Below are 27992 nucleotides of genomic sequence, written 5' to 3' on the forward strand. Positions count from 1 at the left end.
CATGACCATGGACACAATAAATAGAGAATAACCATTTGAGCATTTCATTGAGAGGAATGCATTGCCACAGTCACAGAGACCTGTACAAATCCAGATGTCATAGAGTAGGACTATTGATTTCAGCTTTCAGTTTGACTGCTTATATGTAATCTGTCTATAAGGCCTAGAATGAGACATTATTTCAGCCTGGTCCCAGATCTTTTTGTGCTGTTTTGCCAACTCCTATGGTCATTGTAATGAGTTGGCAAGACAGCACAAACAGATATTGGACCAGGATACTATGGTCTGTGATAGGACCAGCCATCCAGAGTTGTGGTGATCAGTTGAGTTGTAGGTGTGCCATCCTGTCTGGTTCGATAAAGGAAGACTGGTGGTAGCGGTCCCGAGAGGCAAAGTCCAGGTTTTCTTCTGTCAGCTGCCTAGTTTCCATGCCGACTCCTGACAGAGAGGGTGTCACGACCATCCGGTCCCGAGGATACTCACCGCTGAAGGACAGGACATTAGAATAGTTAGAATAGAATGTGCAGGCCCCATGGTCTGGGGTCTTGGCACATGTATGCAACCCGAAGACCGGAGTTCAATCCCTGTCTCCTCTTAAATAAAGCAAACATTACATAAATAGAATAGAATTAGAAAGCTGTCTGTTTATTCCAGTTTAATATATCAGTAACACATTAATATAAGTCTTCAGGTAGGATATGATGCTTCATAACTTCAATTAATAATTTCATTTATAATGTAGTTCCTGGTACTCATGACAAACAGTTTACTTAAAGCCTGCAGGTATGATGCTTTTATTACTTGTTATAAGCATGTACAACAAGCCTTTATAATGTCTTGGTGCTTAGTACTCATGACCAGTTCAACATAAAGTTAGTCCTGTGTAGCTCAGTTGGTAGAGCATGGCGTTTGCAACGCCAGGGTTGTGGGTTCGATTCCCACGGGGGGCCAGTATGAAAATGTATGCACTCACTAACTGTAAGTCACTCTGGATAAGAGTGTCTGCTAAATGACTAAAATGTAAAATGTAAATAAATGGCAGGCCTATTATATGACACTTCTACAAACATACTGTACTACAGTGTGGCAAAGTCTTAAATGGCACACTATTTCATATATAGTGCACTACTTTTGGCCAGGATCTTGTCCCAAATGGCACCCTATTCCCTAAACAGTGCACTACTTTGACCAGAGCCCTATGGGCCCTAATCAGAAGTAGTGCACTATATAGGGAATAGGGTGCTATTTGAGACAACTTTTTTTGTACTCCCTATATTCTGAACCCAGAAACAGTGGTAAACAGCTCCAGAGGGTGACTCTGTGCGTACTGTATCACAAGCAACCAGCTGACCTGGCCTTGTGTATGGAAAGATACTGTACAGTGTTTCAGTGCTCTCGGTTGTTGTTGCTGCTCCAAGCTGATATTGTACGAGCATTTCCTGAGTTCCTGAACATTTCCTTAACTTGGTTACCAAGACGTTGATTTCACTGCTTCTGTCTACTATATTTAATGATTATACTATATAAAGGTAGACTCAGCGATTTGACGTAGATGCATTGAAGCGTAAGGCTCAACTTCTTCGCTGTTTTGGTCCCGTGGCTACCACGCTGTGAACAGCGTGAAGCGAACCTGTGCACATGCGCAGATACTGTTTTGTGACTGTGTGAGAGCGAAGTCTTGCATCTCGCTCATCTCAATATCTGCGGTGATGCTCTAGGCTGAGTCTACCTTTAAAGACAACGCTAAACATAATACACTAGAAAGCTGAATACATGATGAATGATGATCATTTTATACAAGTTTTTTTGATGCTGTATACCTTCCTAGGTTGCTCAGGGTTGTCCTAATCCATCTGAAAAAGCTGAAACGAGCTGCCACTCCTGTAAACACACAAAAAACAACATTGTAATAAATATGATACATCTACTACTAGCTGATATTATAAACCATATTTCAAAAACAAAACATCTAAGTTAGATGTATTCAATAAGCTAACGCTTGCCACTCCAGAATAAAAAACTATTCCTCTGATATACAGTAGGAGATCTTTGTGTGACCTGTAAAATATGAAAACCATTTCACTAACCATGACACCTGTGGCATGTGTGGTGTGCATGTGTGATCTTCAGTATGCCTCTGTCACAGTCTTGAGTTAGGGGAGCAAAGCAGGGAATTGTATGGAGGGGAGATTGTATATCACAGAGTTGCAGAATCCTCTACCTCAGCTATTCTAACTATCCTGCTGAACAGCTGTGTGGCTGAGAGACTGTAACTGAAGGCTTCAGCAGTGACTGACACACTTTCTTGTATTAGAAATGCACAGAGATGTGTGAATGTGACAGTTGTTGACATGGATGGATAGTCACCTATTGGAAGGCCAGGGCTTGCTTTTCCAATGTAGAGGAAGAGGACCAAGGCGACTATTATATTGGCCAAGGCATAGACCCACTGAATGACAAACATGATCAGGATGGAACATAATGCCTGCACAGGGGGGAAAAAACATTAGTAATCAAGAAAATACATTTAGATACAATAGGGCAGAACTGTTATACTGCATGTTTTACTGGCTTACTTACACCAATCAGTGCAATCCAGTGGTTGCAGAATTTGGCATAGAAGGAATCAGGCATCCGTTGGATTTCTGATCCCTGGTAGTCTGGTTTACAGTCAGAACCTGCCATAATATTTACAGAAATGAATGAAGTATAAACAACAGGCATTATAACAGAAAGGTAGACACAATCCAGACATTCAATAACCTATTTTACTATTACAACACTATGTAAATAGTGTACTCTATGAGGGGGGTAAATGGTTGCAAATTAAGTAGAGAATGTCGTAAAATGCCGACACACACAAACTCATGCATGCCCACGCACACAGGGAGTGATGAAGTTGACTGAATCAGAGCTGTGCACCATGTGCCCAATGGTACCACTTAATAAATGCCAAAAGTGAACTAAAATTCTAAGTCGAAGTACTCCTCACCAGTGTTTTCTCTCTGTGACCCTGGAGGGTCAAGCTCTATGGGGTTATGACCGGGAAGGGTCTTGTCCTGCCTCACTTCCTCAGGGTCAGGGCTGGGCTCTCCTGACCTTTCCTGGGGGGATACACACTCTCCTGGACCTGGGGGAGCCTGATCAACCCCTCCTTCTCCATCTTCATCTCCCTCACTAGGGAAGGCATTGCTTTTACGGTCTAGCCCAAAGCTGTCCATCAGTGTCTTCTTGCCGGGGGCTTTCACCCTCCTGATCCTGCCTCTCAGGCCTGGCATGGAGACCTTCTCTGTGGCATTGTCCTTTTCTGTCTCCTCCTGTTCACCACCATTGGGCAGGGGGAAGATCTGGTCCATATCCCTAGTAAACTCTAACAGGGTCCCCTTCCCTGGGCTCTCACCGTCCCCCTCTGTACCATAACCCTGGTGGATTGTGGGGGGAAAAGTATTGTTTTGTGATGTATTGTACTGACCTGAAAATGAATTTGCATCAATTTTGATTGACACTTGATTGAACTCAACATTTAACAGAATTTTGACAAATGTATTGACTTATGAAAAAACATAAAATAACCTGGTGGGTGGTGGTCATGAGGGGCTTGGAAGTATGGTTTGTGAAGGATGAGGCTCCAGTCCCAGGCCTCTTGGCAGGACCAACCCTCTTCTCTCTGGGCTGGAGGTTATAGGTCATCGCCACACTGAAGTAAGAGTAGTCAAAGTCAGCTTTGATTCAAGATGTCTTGGGTCTGGTTCCAGCACACATGTCCGCCCAATGCACACACACACACACCTGAAGTAGGAGTAGTCAATGAAGCTGTAGGTGAGCATGAAGTTGATGGTGACGATGGGGGCCAGGACGTTGACCTGTCCGATAAAGACGAAGGCCATGGTCAGCAGGCTAGTTAAGACTATGGCCGCCACCGGAGTCTTATTAGGACCTTTCTGTTGGAGACAGACAGAGCAGACAAAGAGAGAGCTAGAGCGAGAAAAAAATAGGAAGATATGCTATGCTCTGCTGAGAAGCTCTAATTTCAACAAAAGAGCCAAACCGGTTGTTTAAAAAGGTTGCTGTGTTTTCAGACTAAGCCTGCTCTGACTAGAACTACAGCCAAGCTGCCTGAACCACCACTGGTACTCTCTCGCTCTCTCTCCCTTTCTGGCAGTGTTCCAGGCCAATCTGGGCCGGCCCGTCCGTCTCCCTTCCTGGGTTTGTTCTGAGGCTTTGATTCGGGGTGAGATGTCTAGGGCCTGGTTCCAGCAAACACGAACACACACACAGTACATGCCACACTGTACTGAGGGGCGTGTGGTCCGAGGAGAGGAAGGGGGGTTCAGTGTGCTGTGTTTCATAAGGTACGACCAACCGTTAGGCTACACTCAGGCTACATCTCAAATGGCACCCTATTCCTTAAATAGTGCACTACTTTTAACCAGAACCTATAGGGCTCTGGTCAAAAGTAGTGAACTATATAGGAAATGGGGTGACATTTGGGATGCTCCATCCGTTCTCTTTTTCTCTGTGAGGTTAGTTTACTCAACTGACCACTCTAAAATCAGGCCGTTCTCTCACCGTTTCCCATGGAACCCACCCCTCGTACTGGTATCACCCCCCACCTACTCGAGACAGACTATATTGTGTTTGATGGTTCTGATTTAGCCAAGAGAGAAAATGTTCAGTTCAAGTTGTGACAAACTGTTTATAGCAGCACAATGTGTTTTTTGGCTTAGGTTAGTTCTGTGGCACTGTTCACGTGATAATGATTATCAGGAGCTGTATCAACAGTCTAAGAGTAGGAGTGCTGATCTAGGATCAGGTCCACCCAATCTATGTCACCTTATTCATTATGAACTAAAATCCTAGATCAGCACTCCTACTCTGAGATGCTTAATACATAGAGCCCCTGATCCATTTCTCTTAATTTTGGATTTATGGATCATCCACCATCCTGCCAGGCAAACCAACCCCTTGTCCCAGGAAGGCCAGGGCTGGGATGACCCTCTCCTGGGCGATGACCTGGAGGATCCTGGGTGCCCCGTACAGACCGCCCATGCAGGAGGCCAGCGAGGAGATGTAGAGGCCCAGGAGAAACAAGAAACCCACCAAGGAGACCTGGGAAGTTGGAACAAACAAACAGAGGAGGAAAAGAGGCTAGAGTACGGTCCCATGATGACTACACGCAGCTAAGTTCTGCTCAACCAACCCCTTATGAAAATAGGTTAGAAGCAGGAATCAAAAGGAGGACATAATGTAGGTATTTTTGCAATTAGAACAATTTCATATACACATTTGGTAACACTTTACTAGTTAAAAGATGGCGCCGACAGACATGGCAGCTCTGCTTCTAGCTCCTAAGCAACTTTGTACAAGCATTTTGCTACACCCGCAATAACATCTGCTAAATATGTGTATGTGACCAATACAATTTGATTTGATTTACCTGCAGGCTTTAAATCAAGTGTTACCATGAGTAAACATTTTTTTGAAATCACAAATAAATCTGTTTGCAAAGAACTTGGTGTACAGTCTCATAGAGGATCTAGATACATTTTCTAACCTCTCTGGATTACAACCAAATTATGATAAATGTACTATATTACGTATTGGATCACTAAAAAATACAATTTTTACATTACCATGTAGTTTACCAATAAAATGGTCTGATAGTGATGTGGATATACTCAGAATACATATCCCAAATTAAATAAATGATCTCACTCCATTACATTTTAATAGAAAGTTAGCAAAAATAGATAAGATCTTGCTACCATGGAAAGGTAAATACCTGTACATTTGTGGAAAAATCACCCTGATTAACTCTTTAGTATTATCCCAGATTACCTATTTGCTTATGGTCTTGCCTATGCCTAGCAAACAGTTTTTTTAATTATATGAGAAAAAAATATTCAATTTTATTTGGAACGGCAAGCCAGACAAAATGAAATGGGCCTATTTATATAATGAATATGAATTCGGAGGACATAAATTATTAAATATTAAAGCATTAGACCTATCATTAAAAGCTTCAGTCATACTTAAATCCGAACTGGTTCTCTAGCAAATTAGTAAGATTGTCTCACCCAATGTTCAAGAATGGCCTTTTTCCCTTTATTCAGATTACAACCTCTCACTTTCAGTTTGAAAAGGAAATCATCTCCCAAATATCACAATTTCTAAAACAAGCCATTGAAAATTGGTTGCAATTTCTATTTAATCCTCCAGAAACGAAAGAACAAATAATGCAACAAATATTGTGGTTAAACTCAAATATACTAATTGATAAAAAAACTTTCTTTTTTTGAAAGAATGTTTATAAAAGGTATAATCTTCGTAAATGATATCATCGGTAGGACTGGTGGAGTTATGTCGCACATGCAGCTAACAAAAAGATATGGAAATGTCTGCTCTACCCAAAATTACAACCAAATAATTGCAGCATTACCGCAAAAATGGAAGAGGAAAGTGGAAGGGGGAAAAAGTAAGGAACTTGTCTGTCGGCCCTGCATTAAAGAACATAATTGGTTAAAGAAAATTATACCAGTTTCAATCAAGGACCAAAGGATTGACAGCCGTCCCATATAGATTGCAAAATAGTTGCGAAGAGATTTGACGTACCGATTCCATGGCATAGTGTTTATGAACTGATACGCAAAACGACGCCGGATTCAAAACGTAGAATTTTTCATTTTAAAATTATTATACAAAATTCTTGCTACCAATAGAATGTTATTTATATGGGGGATACAATCCTCCCAGCTCTGCAGATTTTGCTGCGAAGAGACAGAATCATTAGAACATTTGTTTTGGTACTGTCCATTTGTAGCTTGTTTTTGGACACAGGTCCAGGAATGGCTAAAGGATTGCAATATTTACATGGAGCTAACTCTGCAGATAGCACTACTGGGTGATCTGAAAAGTCATAGTCAATCGATCAATAATATAATAATACTTTTAGCAAAAATGTTTATTTTCAATTTACAGAAACAATGAGAATAGAAGGGTTCAGAACTTTTGTAAAACATCACAATACAGTTGAAAAATATATGGCAAATAGAAATCCAATATGGACGGTGTTAAGAGATAGATGGGTGGTGTTGAATGGAGTTAAAGGATGGGACTAATAACAACTAACAACTAATAACAACAAGATAACTAATGTAAAGCATACTGTGTCCATAATAAGTATATAGGTTATAGGTTGAGAGCTTTTGTGAAAGAGCACAGTTAGAAAGATATGGCATATAGAAGCAAACCGGATGGACTTCATGAAAATGATCAGAGAGGTTGAGGGTAGAGGAAGTTCAGGAGTAAAAACAAACAAAATATAATTATTGTAAAATTGACTGTGTCCATAAAATGTATATAGCATGTATAAGCTGGAAGTAGAGGCCTAAGCATTGTTCTTCACTAGTTTACTCCAATTAGGGAAGGGGTGGTGGGGTTGGAAAGTAATAAAGGGAAATATATTTTAAAAAAGGAGATGTATATACAGTGAGGGAAATAAGTATTTGACCCCTCTGCAAAACATGACTTAGTACTTGGTGGCAAAACCCTTGTTGGCAATCACAGAGGTCAGACGTTTCTTGTAGTTGGCCACCAGGTTTGCACACATCTCACGAGGGATTATGTTCCACTCCATTTTGCAGATCTTCTCCAAGTCATTAAGGTTTCGAGGCTGACGTTTGGCAACTCGAACCTTCAGCTCCCTCCACAGATTTTCTATGGGATTAAGGTCTGGAGACTGGCTAGGCCACTCCAGGACCTTAATGTGCTTCTTCTTGAGCCACTCCTTTGTTGCCTTGGCCGTGTGTTTTGGGTCATTGTCATGCTGGAATACCCATCCACCACCCATTTTCAATGCCCTGGCTGAGGGAAGGAGGTTCTCACCCAAGATTTGACGGTACATGGCCCTGTCCATCGTCCCGTTGATGCGGTGAAGTTGTCCTGTCCCCTTAGCAGAAAAACACCCCCAAAGCATAATGTTTCCACCTCCATGTTTGACGGTGGGGATGCTGTTCTTGGGGTCATAGGCAGCATTCCTCCTCCTCCAAACACGGTGAGTTGAGTTGATGCCAAAGAGCTCAATTTTGGTCTCATCTGACCACAACACTTTCACCCAGTTCTCCTCTGAATCATTCAGATGTTAATTGGCAAACTTCAGACGGGCCTGTATACAGTGGGGGAAAAAAGTATTTAGTCAGCCACCAATTGTGCAAGTTCTCCCACTTAAAAAGATGAGAGAGGCCTGTAATTTTCATCATAGGGACACGTCAACTATGACAGACAAAATGAGAAAAAGAAATCCAGAAAATCACATTGTAGGATTTTTAATGAATTTTGCGTGGAGCCCCAGATCGAGGGAGATTATCAGTGGTCTTGTATGTCTTCCATTTCCTAATAATTGCTCCCACAGTTGATTTCTTCAAACCAAGCTGCTTACCTATTGCAGATTCAGTCTTCCCAGCCTGGTGCAGGTCTACAATTTTGTTTCTGGTGTCCTTTGACAGCTCTTTGGTCTTGGCCATAGTGGAGTTTGGAGTGTGACTGTTTGAGGTTGTGGACAGGTGTCTTTTATACTGATAACAAGTTCAAACAGGTGCCATTAATACGGGTAACGAGTGGAGGACAGAGGAGCCTCTTAAAGAAGAAAGTTACAGGTCTGTGAGAGCCAGAAATCTTGCTTGTTTGTAGGTGACCAAATACTTATTTTCCACCATAATTTGCAAATAAATTCATAAAAAATCCTACAATGTGATTTTCTGGATTTTTTTCCCTCATTTTGTCTGTCATAGTTGACTTGTACCTATGATGAAAATTACAGGGCTCTCTCATCTTTTTAAGTGGGAGAACTTGCACAATTGGTGGCTGACTAAATACTTTTTTTCCCCACTGTATGTGCTTTCTTGAGCAGGGGGACCTTGCGGGCGTTGCAGGATTTCAGTCCTTCACGGCATAGTGTGTTACCAATTGTTTTCTTGGTGACTATGGTCCCAGCTGCCTTGAGATCATTGACAAGATCCTCCCGTGTAGTTCTGGGCTGATTCCTCACCGTTCTCATGATCATTGCAACTCCACGAGGTGAGATCTTGCATGGAGCCCCAGGCCGAGGGAGATTGACAGTTATTTTGTGTTTCTTCCATTTGCGAATAATCGCACCAACTGTTGTCACCTTCTCACCAAGCTGCTTGGCGATGGTCTTGTAGCCCATTCCAGCCTTGTGTAGGTCTACAATCTTGTCCCTGACATCCTTGGAGGGCTCTTTGGTCTTGGCCATGGTGGAGAGTTTGGAATCTGATTGATTGATTGCTTCTGTGGACAGGTGTCTTTTATACAGGTAACAAACTGAGATTAGGAGCACTCCCTTTAAGAGTGTGCTCCTAATCTCAGCTCGTTACCTGTATAAAAGACACCTGGGAGCCAGAAATCTTTCTGATTGAGAGGGGGTCAAATACTTATTTCCCTCATTAAAATGCAAATCAATTTATAACATTTTCGGCATGCGTTTTTCTGTATTTTTTTGTTGTTATTCTGTCTCTCACTGTTCAAATAAACCTACCATTAAAATTATAGACTGATAATTTCTTTGTCAGTGGGCAAACGTACAAAATCAGCAGGGGATCAAATACTTTTTTCCCCTCACTGTATGTATGTGTATGTATTTATATGTATGTATGTGTATATGTTTGTGTATGTATATGTATATATATATATATATATATATATTTGCGAGAAAAAAAAACATATGGGGGATTGGAAGTGATGCAGACAATTACATTGATGGAAGTTACAATCTATCTGCAATTTTAAAGCTAATCTACCCCCTTAAAAAAAAACTTGGTGTACAAAATGTGTGTGCTGTATATTTCCGCTGAGCTCAATAGTATTTCTGCTGTACCATATGCTGTAGATAACGTGTACACATATGCAACAGATAGCCCATCCCTCTCAACCCCCCGTACACCACCACCCACTAATCCAACCCCCCACCCCAGACAGCTGAGCTGCACCCCCTGTACAGTGTATCAACCCTAGCGCCCACACCCTTCCACCACCTCCCCCTGCTAGCTGGTGTAGGGACAGCTGTGACTGGGGAGAGTGTGGGGGTGGGGGGTGGGAGGGTATTGACCTCAGCAGTACAACGTTTCTCTCATTTCGGTAATTACAATAATTAGCATAGAAGTTAGCAAGACAACATAAACAGATATGTGACCAGGCTACTTCATCACACTTATAATAACAGATTCCCATTATGCCTATCACACAGTTAGGATATAAGGGAACACACAGACAATTATTGTGTAGCCTATGTCTGTGTACATGTTCAAAATGTTGAAGAATGTGTAGGAAGTACTGTCATGACTTCCGCCGAGGCTGCCTCCCCTCCTTGTTCGGGCAGGTTTCAGCGTTCGTTGTCACCGGCTTACTAGCTGCTGCCGATCCATTTATCATCACTCCACTTGTCTTGTCTAATTAATCACACACACCTGGTCCTTATCCCCAATTAGTAATTGTATAAGTGTTCCCTCTGCTTCCTTGTCTGTGTGGGTGATTGTTTGTAGTGAGCTGTGTGTAGCTCGGTTGAGCTACCCTTACCTTGTTGTTGCCTGGGTAGATATTTCCCCTGTGCCTGAGTTTTGTTGTCGCATGCTCGCGCAACTGTTTATCAATGGAATAAACTCTTTGGATGCGTATTACTCTCCTGCGCCTGACTCCTTCTATCACACACATCACACCTACAGTGAGGGAAAAAAGTATTTGATCCCCTGCTGATGTTGTACGTTTGCCCACTGACAAAGACATGATCAGTCTATAATTTTAATGGTAGGTTTATTTGAACAATGAGAGACAGAATAACAACTAAAAAATCCAGAAAAACGCATGTCAAAAATGTTATAAATTGATTTGCATTTTAATGAGGGAAATAAGTATTTGACCCCTCTGCAAAACATTACTTAGTACTTGGTGGCAAAACCCTTGTTGGCAATCACAGAGGTCAGACGTTTCTTGTAGTTGGCCACCAGGTTTGCACACATCTCAGGACGGATTTTGTCCCACTCCTCTTTGCAGATCTTCTCCAAGTCATTAAGGTTTCGAGGCTGACGTTTGGCAACTCGAACCTTCAGCTCCCTCCACAGATTTTCTATGGGATTAAGGTCTGGAGACTGGCTAGGCCACTCCAGGACCTTAATGTGCTTCTTCTTGAGCCACTCCTTTGTTGCCTTGGCCGTGTGTTTTGGGTCATTGTCATGCTGGAATACCCATCCACAACCCATTTTCAATGCCCTGGCTGAGGGAAGGAGGTTCTCACCCAAGATTTGACGGTACATGGCCCCGTCCATCGTCCCTTTGATGCGGTGAAGTAGTCCTGTCCCCTTAGCAGAAAAACACCCCCAAAGCATAATGTTTCCACCTCCATGTTTGACGGTGGGGATGGTGTTCTTGGGGTCATAGGCAGCATTCCTCCTCCTCCAAACACGGCGAGTTGAGTTGATGCCAAAGAGCTCGATTTTGATCTCATCTGACCACAACACTTTCACCCAGTTCTCCTCTGAATCATTCAGATGTTCATTGGCAAACTTCAGACTGCCCTGTATATGTGCTTTCTTGAGCAGGGGGAACTTGCGGGCGCTGCAGGATTTCAGTCCTTCACGGCGTAGTGTGTTACCAATTGTTTTCTTGGTGACTATGGTCCCAGCTACCTTGAGATCATTGACAAGATCCTCCCGTGTAGTTCTGGGCTGATTCCTCACCGTTCTCATGATCATTACAACTCCACGAGGTGAGATCTTGCATGGAGCCCCAGGCTGAGGGAGATTAACAGTTATTTTGTGTTTCTTCCATTTGCGAATAATCGCACCAACTGTTGTCACCTTCTCACCAAGCTGCTTGGCGATGGTCTTGTAGCCCATTCCAGCCTTGTGTAGGTCTACAATCTTGTCCCTGACATCCTTGGAGAGCTCTTTGGTCTTGGCCATGGTGGAAAGTTTGGAATCTGATTGATTGATTGTTTCTGTGGACAGGTGTCTTTTATACAGGTAACAAGCTGAGATTAGGAGCACTCCCTTTAAGAGTGTGCTCCTAATCTCAGCTCTTTACCTGTATAAAAGACACCTGGGAGCCAGAAATCTTTCTGATTGAGAGGGGGTCAAATACTTATTTCCCTCATTAAAATGCAAATCAATTTATAACATTTTTGACATGCGTTTTTCTGGATTGTGTTGTTGTTATTCTGTCTCTCACTGTTCAAATAAACCTACCATTAAAATTATAGACTGATCATTTCTTTGTCAGTGGGCAAACGTGCAAAATCAGCAGGGAATCAAATACCTTTTTCCCTCACTGTACATTGGACATGAATACTTCTGAACTTGATCATCAATAGGAAAGAGAGTAAGCTCTTCAAAAGGAAGTAGTCACTATGGTCACAATGAGGAAAGGAGGATGGACAGAGAGAGTTTACCTTTTCTGCTATTAAGAAGTCGAAGTGCAGTGCCTCTCTGGTGCAGATGGCTCCCAGCAGAAACACAAAGACCAGATACAGGAACCACCTGTAGTGGCCAACAATACCACCCCCAGTTTTTCATCAGTTAGATGGAAAATCACACATCTCACTATAAATAGGAAATTATGTCACAAGATCCTAAATGCTTCATGGCATGTTGGGAGTGGTGTGGGAATAAAGATAAAATGGTATAATGTTTTTCTAATCCCCAGCAAAAAAAAGGCTGAGGAACAAGTCCTGGAACACCTCAATGATATAAGTGTTGGTAGTAACAACAGACACGTACGAGGTACAGACGGCAGCCAGTGTTCCCACAGGGATGTTGTGTTCAGGTCTCTGCAGATCTGAGCTCATGTTGAAGCCTGCCATCACACCTACATACAAGACACAGGACAGGAGGATTGACTGTTATGATCACAGACAGATCAGAGCTCATGTTGAAGCCTGCCATCACACCGAAGCACCAGGGACAGGACTAGATCATTATTATATTATAACTATAACTATTATAATTATAACTATTATAACCACATTTATATAAATTGTCACTGTGGAAGCTCACACCTACCATGAAGGCAATGGCTAGAAAAGGGCATTGTTTATGACCATTGAACAGCAGGACACCTTACAGATTGTGCATTTAAAGCATTGTTTATAGTCGGTCCTTTGAACCACTAGAATGTGACAGTGTTAGACCTAGAGCAGGGACTGTGCAATGACTGTGATATGTGATTTTGTAACTTACTTACTTACTTAGTTGAATGCACAGACTGTATAAGTCACTCTGGATAAGAGTGTCTGCTAAATTACCAAAATGTAAACACGTAAGCAGCTGTAAACATGGCTATAGTACCGGTAGTTCACCTGTAGCAGCGGGGAAGAACACTCCAAATACAGTGAAGAATCCTTCTCCTGTTGTGTAGTCTGGTAGAGCGTTCTTACGTAGCAGCTCCTGGGAGTACCCTACGAAGCCATGCTCTGAAACAACAAAACATCCACAAAGGCCAAGGTTTAACAGAGATTCAGCATAAAGTTAAGTCTCTTATTTGTGTGGATATCGTGATCATTAAGTTTTCATAATGCTCTTAGGCATTTTAACTCCTGCCCAATTCCATAACTTCTGGTAACATTTTACGGAAAACCTGCTGATTATTATTAAGGCTCATACATGCTCATTACATTTACATTTTACATTTTAGTCATTTAGCAGACGCTCTTATCCAGAGCGACTTACAGTTACTGAGTGCATAATATTTTTTTTTTCATACTGGCCCCCCGTGGGAATCGAACCCACAACCCTGGCGTTGCAAGCGCCATGCTCTACCAACTGAGTTACACGGGACCTCATAACAGGTTATAAAGCATCCTTACTGCAGGCTTTAAAGGGCAGGTTGCACAATTTATTTTCACAAATCTAACAACATAGATTGATGATATTACATTTAAAACTGACTTTATGCAAAAGTTTATAAAAAAACACAATAATTATACACTTCCATTTTAGCAATTTGAATTACATTTATTGAAAACTCCAACAATACATTTAGGCTTTGACGTCAAGAAGGGAACGGCCTGGTGGTGGCGGCAGTGCACTACAACCACTGTTTATCGGTATGCATGTTTGGCCCGAAATGCGATAAGATAGGAAGAAAGTAGGGCCGCTTAGTGAGGATGCGGTGGGCAGACTGGGGCAGGGGAACCCCTGCCTGGTTCTTAAGTCACAGGCAGGGCTCACTGTCAAAAACGATTATGATTGCTACCAACATTGGAAGAGTGGATTGATTCACCATGAAGCTGAGGGAAATAAATGGTTCTGTGCCCACAGTCAATGAAGACTCCAAGTCCACTGACCGCACCGGTGTTACTACAGCACAACGGCGGGTGGCTTCGGTGATGGAGGTGAATCGTGTAAGTAGGTACTAAAGTGGCCAAAGAGTTGTCATGTTATGTCAAACTGGCCCACTCACATGAATCTAGAATGGTGTTTGGGGGTGGAATAAGCTAGCTAGATAGCAAGCAAGCAAGCTACAACCACCATTTTGCAGAAATAAATACCAATTGGATTAAATGTAATAGTTTTTTTAAAAGTATGTCTTTATTTTTGCTGAACTGCCTGATCTTTATTGGCCGATATAACTTGCAAGATATCATGCTAGCCAATGTTTGTTAGCCATTATACTTGGATGTACTGCTGCTAGTAGTAGCACTCAGGTTAGCATGTGGCTAGCTATAGCTACCGTCGGCCAACAACAGCGTTCTAGCCAGTTTGGTTATAGTCGTTCAATGTCTACTATGATGGTAAAGGTTTATCTTGATTGTGTGTAACAGTACAAGAACTGCTGATGTGCTGATCTGTGTTTCAAGGCTGCTAGTGGTTAGCTAGTAGAGGTAAGCCAGGAGTGTAAAAGGGGCTATGCTAAAAGCCTGTGAGCTGTATAAGTAAAAATATTTTTAACTGATACAGAATAAAGAAATCACAGGATATGGTCAGATGATAAGTTGGCTTTATTGAGAGTGCCGGTATGATGTGGGTCTTCACCGTCATATGTGGACAGTGACTTCACTCCTGCTCATGTAGCGCTCCTCTTTACGTCACATTTCCAAATGCTTTTCTGACATGATATTTAGTTGGAAGGATGAAAGAAAATCGGACTGTTTAACAGCAACCTAATTCTGCAGTCTAAGAGAGAGTGAGAGAGAAATAAAGAGAAAGAGAGAGAGTAATAGAGAAAGAGAGAGTAATAGAGAGAGAGAGTGACCCTAGTCTTTTTTCCAGTGTTAGGTAAGACCAGGGCTGGGTTCAGGAACCAGTCTAACCCTAACTCTAACCCCCCAGGATCAAGACAGAAGTGTCTGCTCTGATCCTGACAGACAACTCCAGACCCTTAGAACCCTAACCATAACCCAGCCCCTTATGTAACTGTCCAGGAGGAGAGGAACCATATCCGCCCCGCCTAGATGCGTGCAATCAGGGGGCCAGGACCTAGTTTACAGTAACACTAGCCAAGTTAAACAGCACAGAGAGAGAGCTGGGCTGGGCGTGCTCACTCACAGACAACAACTCTCACACAGGCGCCCGACAAACATTTGCAAGAAAAGCACAGAGATAAACATTGTGCTGCTTTACCGTTGGGTGGACATGATTGATTTGTTCACACCACGTTATAAAATGTTACATGGGGCATGTGGAGTATGGATAGTTTAGATTTCAGCGCACATAGCTGGTCATGATATGCAGGGAGGACTGCAAGCAGTACAGCTATATAAGCAACTGTGGAGTAAATGGTAAGCCTACACAAACAGCCTACAAGCAATTAAAAAACAAGAAAATATAAAGAAATGTATTCAATGACCATGAATAAAAGCTTGTATGAATCAAGTTATTCAGCTGCAAGAAACTATTCCTGAAGTCTTTGTAATGGTTAATGTGGTTCCTCCCGAGGTTGAGGTACAGTAAGGCTGCATCCCAAATAGCACCCTATTCCCTATATAGTGCACTGCCTTTGACCAGGGCCCATAGGGTCAAAAGTAGTGCACTATATAGGGAATTGAGCGCCATTTGGGACAGAGCCATGTTCTGGTGGGGTTAAAAGGTTTAATCCAGAGGGTGAAATCTGAAGGACCCGCCTATGTAAGAACATCAAACACTTCCCTCATGGTTATCTTGCGATGGGAAAGAATTTGTTCTCTCAGATGAATGACATGTTTATCCAAAAGGAAGTCGCCACCCTTTTCAGAAGCCCTGCTGGTTCCAAGTCCAAGAGGAAGAGCGAGAGAGAGAGAGAGAGAGAGAGAGAGGTAGGGTTTTAGGTTTTATTTATTCGCACCAAAGAAAAACAGTGAAAGAAAAAATAGTACAGATAGAAAACTGGTAAAAACTGTGTGCAGATGAGGTTGGAAACCTAAAAGGGCCTATATGAAAAATCACACCACAAAACCCAATATACAAATACGTTTTTAAAAAATCTGTTAAAACGAGCATACTAATTATAAATGTACATTATATACTCAGTATACAAGAAAAAACATGCTTGATTATGTGTGTGCATGTGGGAGTTAGGCTACATGGAGGAGACTACTGGGTCGTTTGGTTCATCAGGCTGACCCCTAGTCTATGTTTGAAGTTATTGAGGGATGATGATGTTTTGGCAATGTGAAGATAGGAATTCCAGAGTATGGAACATCTGTATCTGATAGAGAATTGACTATGTGAGGTGCGGCAGTGGGGAGGGTGAAGGTTATCGCAGAGTCTTGTGATGTACGCATGGATTTGGGAATTAACCTAGAAGAATCCATTGAAGGGTTTAGGTAGGCTGTCTGGGAGGTATATGTATTTGTAGGCGCATAAGTGGAGTATATTAATGTTGTAGATAGACAATATATTGAGTTTCTTAAACAGAGGGGCAGTTGGAGCCAAGTAGTTAGAGGAGGTGGCTAGTCTTACAAATGTCTTCTGTGTGATGAGTAATTTGTATTAGAGAGAGGTGGGGGAGAGAGAGTAATAAAGAGAGTGAGAGACTAATAGAGAGAGAGAGTAAGAGAGAGAGAGAGAGAAACTAATATAGAGAGAGAGAGTAAGAGAGAGAGAGAGAGCAACTAATATAGAGAGAGATAGAGAGTAAGTAAGAGAGAGTAATAAAGAGAGAGAGAGAGAAACTAATATAGAGAGACAGAGATAGAGAGTAAGAGAGAAAGTAAGAGAGAGAGAGAGAGAGAGAAAGAGAAAGAGACACCTCATGTTCTCTCATTCTAACACTGCAGCAACACCACAGAACGAACCCAACACGACCTCACTTTTAGAAACTAAATATAATAACAAGGTCAAATTTCAAAATGAAACAACAATACCCACCAAATTCCTGTACATTACATGACCAACCGAGACCTCCCTCTATCCAAACAATGATAATGTAACTGAAGTACAACAGAACAGACAGGCCCAGGCAGGTTGTGTCCCAAACGGCACCTTATTCTCTATAGCCCCATAGGGCTCTTGTCAAAAGTAGTGCACCATGTAGGGAATAGGGTGCCATCTGGGACACACCCCCAGTGTCCACGAGCACCACACTTATACAGTGCCTTGCAAAAGTATTCATCCCCCTTGGCGTTTTTCCTATTTTGTTGCATTACAACCTGTAATTGAAATTGATTTTTATTTGGATTTCATGTAATGGACATACACAAAATAGTCAAAATTGGTGAAGTGAAATGAAAAAAATAACTTGTTTAAAAAGATTCTAAAAAAATAAATAACGGAAAAGTGGTGCGTAAATATGTATTCATCCCTTTGCTATTAAGGCCCTAAATAAGATCTGATGCAACCAATTACCTTCAGAAGTCACATAATTAGTTAAATAAAGTCCACCTGTGTGCAATCTTAGTGTCACATGATCTGTCACATGATCTCAGTATATATACACCTGTTCTGAAAGGCCCCAGCGTCTGCAACACCACTAAGCAAGGGGCACCACCAAGCAAGCGGCACCATGAAGACCAAGGAGCTCTCCAAACAGGTCAGGGACAAAGTTGTGCAGAAGTACAGATCAAAGTTGGGTTATAAAAAAATATCCGAAACTTTTAACATCCCACGGAGCACCATTAAATCCATTATTAAAAAATGGAAAGAATATAGCACCACAACAAACCTGCCAAGAGAGGGCCGCCCACCAAAACTCACGGACCAGGCAAGGAGGGCATCAATCAGAGAGGCAACAAAGAGACCAAAGATAACCCTGAAGGAGCTGCAAAGCTCCACAGCGGAGATTGGAGTATCTGTCCATAGGACCACTTTAAGCCGTACACTTCACAGATCTGGGCTTTACGGAAGAGTGGCCAGAAAAAAGCCATTGCTTAAAGAATAAAATAAGCAAACACGTTTGGTGTTCGCCAAAAGGCATGTGGGAGACTCCCCAAACATATGGAAGAAGGTACTCTGGCCATCAAGGATTACGCTATGTCTGGCGCAAACCCAACACCTCTCATCACCCCGAGAACACCATCCCCACAGTGAAGCATGGTGGTGGCAGCATCATGCTGTGGGGATGTTTTTAAATCGGCAGGGACTGGGAAACTGGTCAGAATTGAAGGAATGATGGATAGCGCTAAATACAGGGAAATTCTTGAGGGAAACCGGTTTCAGTCTTCCAGAGATTTGAGACTGGGACGGAGGTTCACCTTCCAGCAGGACAATGACCCTAAGCATACTGCTAAAGCAACACTCAAGTGGTTTAAGGGGAAACATTGAAATGTCTTGGAATGGCCTAGTCAAAGCCTAGACCTCAATCCAATTGAGAATCTGTGGTATGACTTAAAGATTGCTGTACACCAGCAGAACCCATCCAACTTGAAGGAGTTGGAGCAGTTTTGCCTTGAAGAATGGGCAAAAATCCAAGTGGCTAGATGTGCCAAGTTTATAGAGACATACCAAAAGAGACTTGCAGCTGTAATTGCTGCAAAAGGTGGCTCTACAAAGTATTGACTTTGGGGGGGTGAATAGTTATGCACGCTCAAGTTCTCTGTTTTTTTGTCTTATTTCTTGTTTGTTTCACAATAAAAATTATTTTGCATCTTCAAAGTGGTAGGCATGTTGTGTAAATCAAATGATACAAACCCCCATAAAAAATCAATTTTAGTTCCCGGTTGTAAGGCAACTAAATAGGAAAAATGCCAAGGGGGGTGAATACTTTCGCAAGCCACTGTATAACATAATGGTGTTAACACACACCAACTTCAACCGACACAGCTCTACCCACTTCTCTCATTCACCCACACTGACCAAAGGTTTAAAAAAATACAATTAAAAAAAGTATGCATGCGTGCTGACTGGAGAATGGTGACCATGACCATAGAGATCCTATAATTCACTTTTCTATTTATTTAGTTGGATTTGACCCACAACCAGGACAGTATTCATTGGGAGGAGTCCCTGATCCTCTGATTGGAGGACCCTTCATAATATCACAGGATGTGATGATTTGGCGCTTGGTCTCAAGAGCAGCTCTCTCAAATCTGGGTTCCGGCCTTTTCTTTTTGTCATTGTCCAAAAATGTGGGTGAGCCCGGTTAACACCCTACAACCAAAACAATGAAACACATTCTGGAACTTCCTGTATGTTCAATCTGGAAAAGAGTTCAAATTAAGATCAAGAGGGACAAGTGAAAGGGGGGTGGGGGGGATGAGTGCCAACACCTTTGGTTACAGGAAATATACCCTTAAATTCCACTGGTTAAATAAATGAACACATGCATGCATGATTCACAGACTCTATAACGTGAGGACAGAGGATAGTTATTATATTAGTTACGAAGAAGATGACTTTATCGTCCAGTGTACACACTACTGAGACTCCTGTATTTTTTCTACCCGAGAGTCAGACCACACTACTGAGACTACCCGAGAGTCAGACCACACTACTGAGACTACCCGAGAGTCAGACCACACTACTGCAGCCAGGAATTACTTGTCAGACTACATCATTAAACAGTTACATGAACAGGGGAAGGAAGTTAAGATCACTTCACAAATCAAAACGTGTTCTCTCTTTTAAAGGGTTAGATGTATTCCCATTTGACTCATATAATGAGTTTTCCCACACAGAGCACAGATCAGTATCAGGATAACGATGCAGAAATGTTAGAGATTTAGAAGATATTTCAAATGTATTTATATTTCACTCAAAGTTATGGCACTACTGGGAGTGGCATAGAGCTTCTGGATTCTCCCACGAGGAACTGTTTGTTAATCATTCCTTTACCTCTCAGACGTCTATACCGCATTAGTTGTCCCATGTAGCTCAGCTGGTAGAGCATGGCGTTTGCAGGGTTGTGGGTTCGATTCCCACGGGGGGCCAGTATGAATATGTATGCACTCACTAAAAACTTTAAGTCGCTCTGGATAAGAGCGTCTGCTAAAAAATTTAATAATAATAATAAAAAAAAAATTTAAGAGTACAGTCAGAGTCAGTTAGTTATCAAGACAGGTAGATGGGGTAAATAAAACTGTAACCATCTGGCTGTTGGTAGTGTAATAAGCAGTAACCAAACCTTTACTACAACATTTCCGTAACATAGACAACCTATCTAAATGACAAAATGTGTCATTCTTGAAACCTACAGTATTTGACACTTCAGTTTCAGAATTTAATCTACTTCATCCATGACCAGAAATACATAAATCTTGCCATAAAAGACAGCATTAACCATTGAGACCACCTTGACCCTATGGGGGGAAAAAAAAACGGAAAAAAAAACGAGCGTCTGCTAAATGACTAAAATGTAAAAATGTAAATGACGACCAGCCCAACTGGCCTTCTACTCAAATCACCAGTCTGATAGTCTGATCTAAAGTGTTATCAAACTATAAACACATTTGCCTGGCACCTCCTTTTTAAAGGAGGTGCCAGCCAAAGCAGGCCGTACAGCCCCCAACCAAGGGTGTATCCGAAATGGCACCCTATCCCCTACAGAGTGCACTACTTTTGACCAAAGCTCTATTGGCCCTGGTCAAAAGTAGTGCAATATATATGGAATAGGTTGCCATTTCAGACGCAGTCCTAGTCTGCTAGACTGGAGGACAGGGTGGCTCCGTGCCAAATCATGAGATCGCCTCAAAACACAGCAGCAACTTATTGAGAAATACCTGGGCAATCCACTGCATCAGTTTCACTAGGCCACAACCACGAGAAGTGATCCCTATGGCAGCTCTGGGGTGCAACCCAAATGGCACCATTTTCCCATAGGGCCCTGGTCAAAAGTAGTGCACTATGCAGGGAATAGGTAGCCATTTGGGACGCAGACCTGGGCTCTGGGTTCTGACTGGGAAGGAGAGGATCATTAGGGATGAATGGTTTGGACTGTAAAGGAGAGGAAAGACATGATGTGCAAGGGGTAAGGTTTAAGGTTTCAGCTTCCTGAACTAAACCAACCCCCATCACCACCACCACCAATTAGGTAGCGCACTTTGTGGTTTGTTGAGAGAAAGAAAGGAGAAATGCCCAGCTCCTACTGGAACACTGTGTGTTTGCATCCCAAATGGCACCCTATTCTCTTTTTTTTTTTTGTGATAGCAAATTCATCAGGGACCCCCTCATAATCAGAACACAACTCGAGTGCAATAAAAATAGTCTACAAGGAGTTTTACTATGACGTCTGCAGATAACATTTACAAGGCCCGCCTCTTGGCATCAGAGTGAATTTTGTCATGGGGCAGAGATATTTTTTGTTGTTGCAGCTTTAAAGCAAATTTCCTGCAATTTTACACATTTTGCCATGAGGCAGAGAGAAAACTTTTCAGTTTCAAAGCTTAAATTACAGTGCATTTATTTTTTATTTTTTTTATTGGTGGAGTACTGTGCATACCAATATCCCTGTGAGCCCCACAGGCCCATGTTACCTAGCGTTAAGAACATAAATTGTAGATTAATATTATTAAAATGTATTACACACTTCAAACTTATTCCACGGATCCCTTGGCCAAAAGTAATTTAATCTGTTAGTAATATTCATAAAAAAATAAATGCAAAAAAATGTATAATAATAATAATAATAATAATCTGGCCGTGGACCCCCTTCATTAACTGCGGATCCCACTTTGAGAACCCCTGCCCTAATCAGTGCACTACTTTTGTCAAAAGTAGTGCACTACATAAGGAGTAGGGTGCCATTTGAAACGCAACCTGTGCTCTTCCCTTGGACTGGAAGTGGATAATCAGTGAGAACAGGAAGAGCAGGGATCAACTTCCTGTTGAAGGCCGGGGAAAGAAAAACAAATCTGGGTAAACCACACCCACCATATCCTCATCATGAAAAACCTTCTGGGTAAACATTACACAAGACTGAGTGCTGCCTGAGTCAATCAAACTTGCCTCATCACTGATTACCGCATGCATTCAATATTTCAGATCAATGCAGAAACAGAGTGCTCCTTTTTCTTTATTTTCCTGAATAGTCACCAGTTGAAGTGTCCTGGGGTAAGTCCCTCAGTCAAGCACCTGATTCCTTTTTTGTTCAAGCTGGGCTGAAGCGTGTGTGGGTACACCTTTTTTCTACAGTATGCATTATTTTTGTTCAAGCTGGGCTGAAGCGTGTGTGGGTACACCTTTTTGCATAATTTTTGTTCACAAGTTACTACATGCACACACACACAGTCTGGAAACGTCAAACTGATGGGGAGCCTATAAGGTTCTCTACAACCAAAGAACATTTGTGATTTTATTTGACCAAGGGGAAGAACTAGGTATGTTTATATGCTACTGCTACTGCATAAGAGTATGACGAGTATGAAGTAAGAGGTGCAGTACATTTGCAACTAAGCTAGGGGGCTGAGAGAGGGCTTATGAACTCTGAAGTCTACAGTAAATGCAGTACAGAGAAAGCTTGTGGTTATCCTCCAGGCTATATTATGGCACAGTGACACCTACTGGACAAAATTGTTAATTGAACCTGTGATCTAACCAGTGGTTCTCAAACCTCTCCTCGGAGACCCCCAGCCATTCCATGTATTTGAACTATTCCAGAGCTAGCACACCTGATTTAACTAGTCAACGAATGATCAAGCCCTTGACTAGGTGAATCAGGTGAGCTAATTCAGGGCTACAACAAAATTGTGAAACGTCTGGGGGTCCCCCAAGGAGAGGTTTGAGAACCACTTATCTAGGCTAAACAAGAACAACTCCTCACACCACCACTGTGCTACTCCTGGCACTCATGGCCCTTCTGTCAGTTCTACACACACACTTCTGTCAGTTCACTATACACTACAGTCCATGAGATTTTGTCAAGCAGAACACATCCGCAGGCCATGTTATGTACACACCTGGGTCGAGGTGGGAAAACGTCCCTATAACGAAGTCCAGCGTTGAGACAGCCAGCATGGCCAGTAGTATCAGCTGGAGACGGACGATCCATTTGACCCCGGCGAGGTTAATACCCAGAAGGCAGAGCAGGACAACCACAGACATCCCTCTAACGGCCCACTCACTCTGCAGGCTCAGGAGCTGGGCGATAGACTCCGAGAACCCTGTGATGTACATGGCTCCAGCCACACACTGTTGAAATCAAAACCCACGCAGAAGACATACTTTGTATGTAAACATATAGATTCATCTTTTTATTTATTTAGCTATATAATCTTTGTTTTAAAAGGTGAGTTGACTGAAGGTGAGTTCTCTTTTACCACAATGACCTGGCAAAGGGTTGCAGGGGGATGAAGGGGGAATGAAAACATATAGGCGCGCACACACACAAACATGCTGTTTCTCACCTGGCCGAAAACATACAGGAGCCCCACGGTCCCTCCTACTCTTCCTCCCAGGACAGTAGAGATCATGGAGTACACTCCACCACTACCGACCCCACAGCGCTCGCAGACGCCGATGCCTGACATCACTGTTACCAAGGCAACGATAACCACCACAGATACCAGGAGCATACCTAGCAACACACCTAGGTTCCCCTTACATCATCAAGAGAAAAAACAAAAAGAAAGTAATACAATATATGGAGCAGGTCCTAGATCAGTGTTTCTCATTCCAGTCCTAGGGTACGCCCAGGGTGTGCAAATTTTTTGATCTAGCCCAGCACTAACACTACTGATTCAACAAATCAATGAATCACCATGCCCTTGATTAGTTGAATCAGGTGTGTTATTGCTGGGATAGAACCAAAATGTGCACACCCTAGGGCAGAGTTACTCAAGTACTATTTCAGAAGGTCCAGTCACACAAATTTCCTAGGTGGCAAATGTCCGAATGGTTATTGTCATTTATCGGCATAGTAACAAACCCCCAACTCGCAACCCATGCAAACCCAAACTGTTCACACCCCTCTTCATGGCGGAGAGAAAGTTTTCCAGGTTTAATGCTCATTCCCTACAATTCTACACATTTTGCCATGTTATGTATACATATAATACCAGGGGTCGAAGCCCGACAGTCCCCCCCCTCAACCAAAAACATGCGGTCCATATTGACCCCGCTCTGGGTCCAGATCCGGCCCCCGTGGTCCGCCTGTTGAGTATGGGGACCCCTAGGTGGTCACTTGGAATAAGATCATAAAGAAACACTAGTCTAGATCCCACCCTTAAAACTCTTGCCTACAGCTACCTGCCCTGGGACTACAGTTGAAAACTAGCTAGCTGGCCAAATCTGGTACATTTACATAAATGTTGATTTGTGTGCATTGTCCCTGTCAAATAAATGTATTGAATGAAATTAAATGAAACTCCAACTCACCACCAGCCACCCAGTGCGGAGGAACAACACCACACCAAAGATGTTGATCATACAGGTAGTAAAGACTCCATCCCATGTCCCAAACAAGACAGGCTCCCACACAAACAGTTTCACCCTCCACCATGGCTGAGCGAGATGCTGCGACCCCTGCAGATTAGAGTAGGCGACACTTTCAGATGTTTACCATTTTACATTTTAGTCCTTAGGCAGACACTCTTATCCAGAGTGACTTACAGGAGCAATTAGGATTAAGTGCCTTGCTCAAGGGCACATCGACAGATTTTTCACCTAGTCGGCTCGGGGATTATAACCAGTGACCTTTCGGTTACTGGCACAACGCTCTTAACCACTAAGCTACCTGCACAACTTTTATAGTCTGGTCCAGTGGCGATTTTAGCATGTAAATCTCGAAGGGGCAAAAAAAATTAAAAAATACACTAAACAATCAATTCATTGCACTATAACAGTGACAAATGGTGCCCTCAAACTGTTAGGGCCTACATAAAGCTGTGCCAACAGCAGAGCTTTCTTTTCAGCACCATAGTGTGAATCCTTACCACTGCTACACCTGGCTATCAGCACAGCCTTGTCTGGCAGCGAAACAGTTCATTCAGCCTCATTTACTGCCTTTTTAAAAAAAACATGGCTGACTTGCTTAAACAAATGTGGTTTCTACTGACAATTGATATGTACAAACTGTCATAAGGGGACGACGAGCGGATAAGAGGGCAATCCGTAATTTCGATTAAGACATTAATGAGCGATCTAGGACAGACGTAGTCAATAACTATTTTTTCAGCACTTTTTAAATGTACAGCGACAGAATTCAGAACATGGGCCATTCTTACAGTATTCTCCCTGTACACCAAGTCAGAACCGTATGATAAATAAAGGGGTCATATAAGCAGACAATGAAAGCTCTTACAATATTCTATGGTTACATCTCTAAAACAGAATATGGGCTATATGTGCACCACTAAGTCAAAACAGTAGGCCAAGTTATGGGGGAAAGGGACCAAATTATTAGGGTGAGGCACATGGGCTACTAACAGTTTACTACACAACATACTTAGTATTACTTTCTTAGCTACAGTATATATATCTCCCTGGCATATTACATAATTAATGCAGCAGCATACAATACATTTTTAGAACTTAGAAAAAAAACAAGGTCGAATCGTGACGTCAGTGATCTTCAGGTCGGAGCTCTAGAAAGAGGCCCAAGTTCCCAACTTGGAATTCCGAGTTGGATGGCCGTTCAAAACGTATTTTCCCAGTCGGAGCTCGTCTTTTTCCACAAGTTCCCAGTTATCTTGAACTCACTGAAGTCTGAGATATCCCAGTTCCGAGTTTCCAGTTGTTTTGAACGCGGCAGAAGTCATGCTGGATTGACAGCATGGCCAATGCATTCAACCTTTTCTGGCCCACGGTGTTGAATGTTTATCCTTTTAAGCTTGGAAAAGAGACCCTTAAAACCAGACTTGGACCACTCACCCACTCCACTGAATATCAGGCTAGTGATTGATTTGCAACACTTGCAGTTAGCCACTGATTCCTTCCAAACCACTCATTGTTGAATTTGCGATTTCCAACTTGTTGTGTAATGTTTATGTCCAATGGCCGATGAGCACCGATATGTTTTATCTATAATTTCTCTTCATATGACAAGGATTGAAAAGGATTTGCCAGTAGATTGTCGACGTGATTCATGATGATGACTGCTTGTCTAGCTTGCTAGTTAAGATTTTGAAAGTATGATGTTGACATGATCAGTCCAATCAAAGCTACGGTGGATGTAACGTGATTTGACCTCATTTTATCTGTGGCCAATGACCTTGAGCCTTCTTGGATGGGCACTTCTAATGTAACTCTACGGCAGCACCCAAGGGGCTTGAATTTTCAAGCTCTTCCCGTAGATTTTGCAGTGTCCCCATGAGTGACAGAACACTGAGCCAATCACGGTGCAACTAGAGAACATTACCAACCCCTACGCTCCGTATTGTCCGCTGGCTGCCCCACCACCACAGAAAGCACTGAGCTAGGCTGAAACACCTGCATTTTGGAGCTGCCTTACTCAAGAAAGCAAAAAAGAGACCATGTTTGAATGCGGCTTTATTAACTCAATTATTTCTACAATGTTTGCAAACTGATATGTGACACGTGTTAATGCCAAAATAACATGCAAAACAGTTTTTAGCTAAACAGGTTGGGCTCAAAAGACCCCCACCTGCCCTGATTGACGGGTCGCCACTGGTCTGGTCCCAGATCTGTTTGTGCAGTCTTTCCCACTCCACGCCATAACAATGACCATGAGATTTAACAAGACAGCACAAACATATCTTGGACCAGGCTCCAACTGTGTCATCAAAGATGATTTCCTCATACCCTCAGGGCAGGCAACATTTGTGGCAACTTAACACCAACGCAACTGTTGGATTTCAGCAACGTCTTGACTTGTAATGATAACCTACCTGAGCGTCCTCATGGAACAGATCCTGGACAGGTGTGGTTTTACTGCCGCTGGCCCTTCTAGACTCCCTAGCCTTCAGAAGTTCTGTCACATCCTCCACATTAGACCTGTGGAGAGTCCGGCCGAATGGCAACGCTTCCATAACAACCGCTTTGACCAAACCTCTGCCTGCACGCACTCCAGTTTAGTACCCTGGAGTGGATGGATACATAAAGTACACCAGAGTTTAAAACCTTGAAACAAGGTCATCAATGTGAATATTACTCCTGGTTAAAAGTTTTGTATATTCATTAACCCCCAAAGTAGACAAAAAACAAAGGGAAAGATTGTCTGAAAACCAATCATTTCTGGCTAACTATCTATAGGGCAGTGTTTCAGAAATAAGCTATACAATTAGGAATCCTTACTTGATGGGGAAAATCATGAGCTTATTTAAATATATTGATACAAAGGCAGCCTAATCATTGCCTTACCTTCCCTGGAGCCAAATAGAGGTGTGCCAACTAAACACAGACACCCGGATGCAGGCAGCAGGTGTGATTACTCAACAGCACGAGCCTGACTTGCCTGGATCAAGGTAGGGCAGTGTAGTTGAATTCGAGGCAGAACATTTGTATCGAATTACCGGTACATTCCTTGACATAAGATGTATTCACTGGGGCAAAATGTAATGAAGTCTAAGGAAAACGGTTGCATTTTCACATGCCAGAAGATCACCTCCGTTATATTAAATGTTTTCGTTTCTTTCATATGCTTATGCGCGTAGGCTATATTGCTATCAATCGGAAATAGGA

At 42.4% G+C, this 27992-nt stretch overlaps 1 protein-coding gene across 2 annotated transcripts; it reads right to left on the reverse strand.

Moving 5' to 3' along the window:
• slc12a8 (solute carrier family 12 member 8) lies at nt 1–27955 on the reverse strand. Of its 2 annotated transcripts, XM_041844692.1 has the most exons (16): nt 27672–27955; nt 27200–27390; nt 24729–24875; nt 23759–23950; nt 23312–23543; nt 13364–13477; nt 12786–12873; nt 12458–12545; nt 4963–5109; nt 3790–3941; nt 3574–3697; nt 2993–3422; nt 2581–2678; nt 2368–2485; nt 1821–1881; nt 1–485 (listed from the first exon to the last, which is right to left on the reverse strand). In XM_041844692.1, exons 2-16 carry the CDS (start codon nt 27338–27340, stop codon nt 320–322), a joined length of 2298 nt encoding a protein of 765 aa, XP_041700626.1. In that variant the 5' UTR covers nt 27341–27390; nt 27672–27955; the 3' UTR covers nt 1–319. The 2 variants fall into 2 exon arrangements, with proteins under 2 accessions (XP_041700626.1, XP_045062374.1); XM_045206439.1 differs by lacking the exon at nt 27672–27955 and having other exon boundaries at nt 27200–27624.
• Between the last annotated feature and the right edge of the window lie 37 nt (nt 27956–27992).

Source organism: Coregonus clupeaformis, chromosome 23 (assembly GCF_020615455.1).
Source record: "Coregonus clupeaformis isolate EN_2021a chromosome 23, ASM2061545v1, whole genome shotgun sequence".
Lineage (NCBI taxonomy): Eukaryota > Metazoa > Chordata > Actinopteri > Salmoniformes > Salmonidae > Coregonus > Coregonus clupeaformis.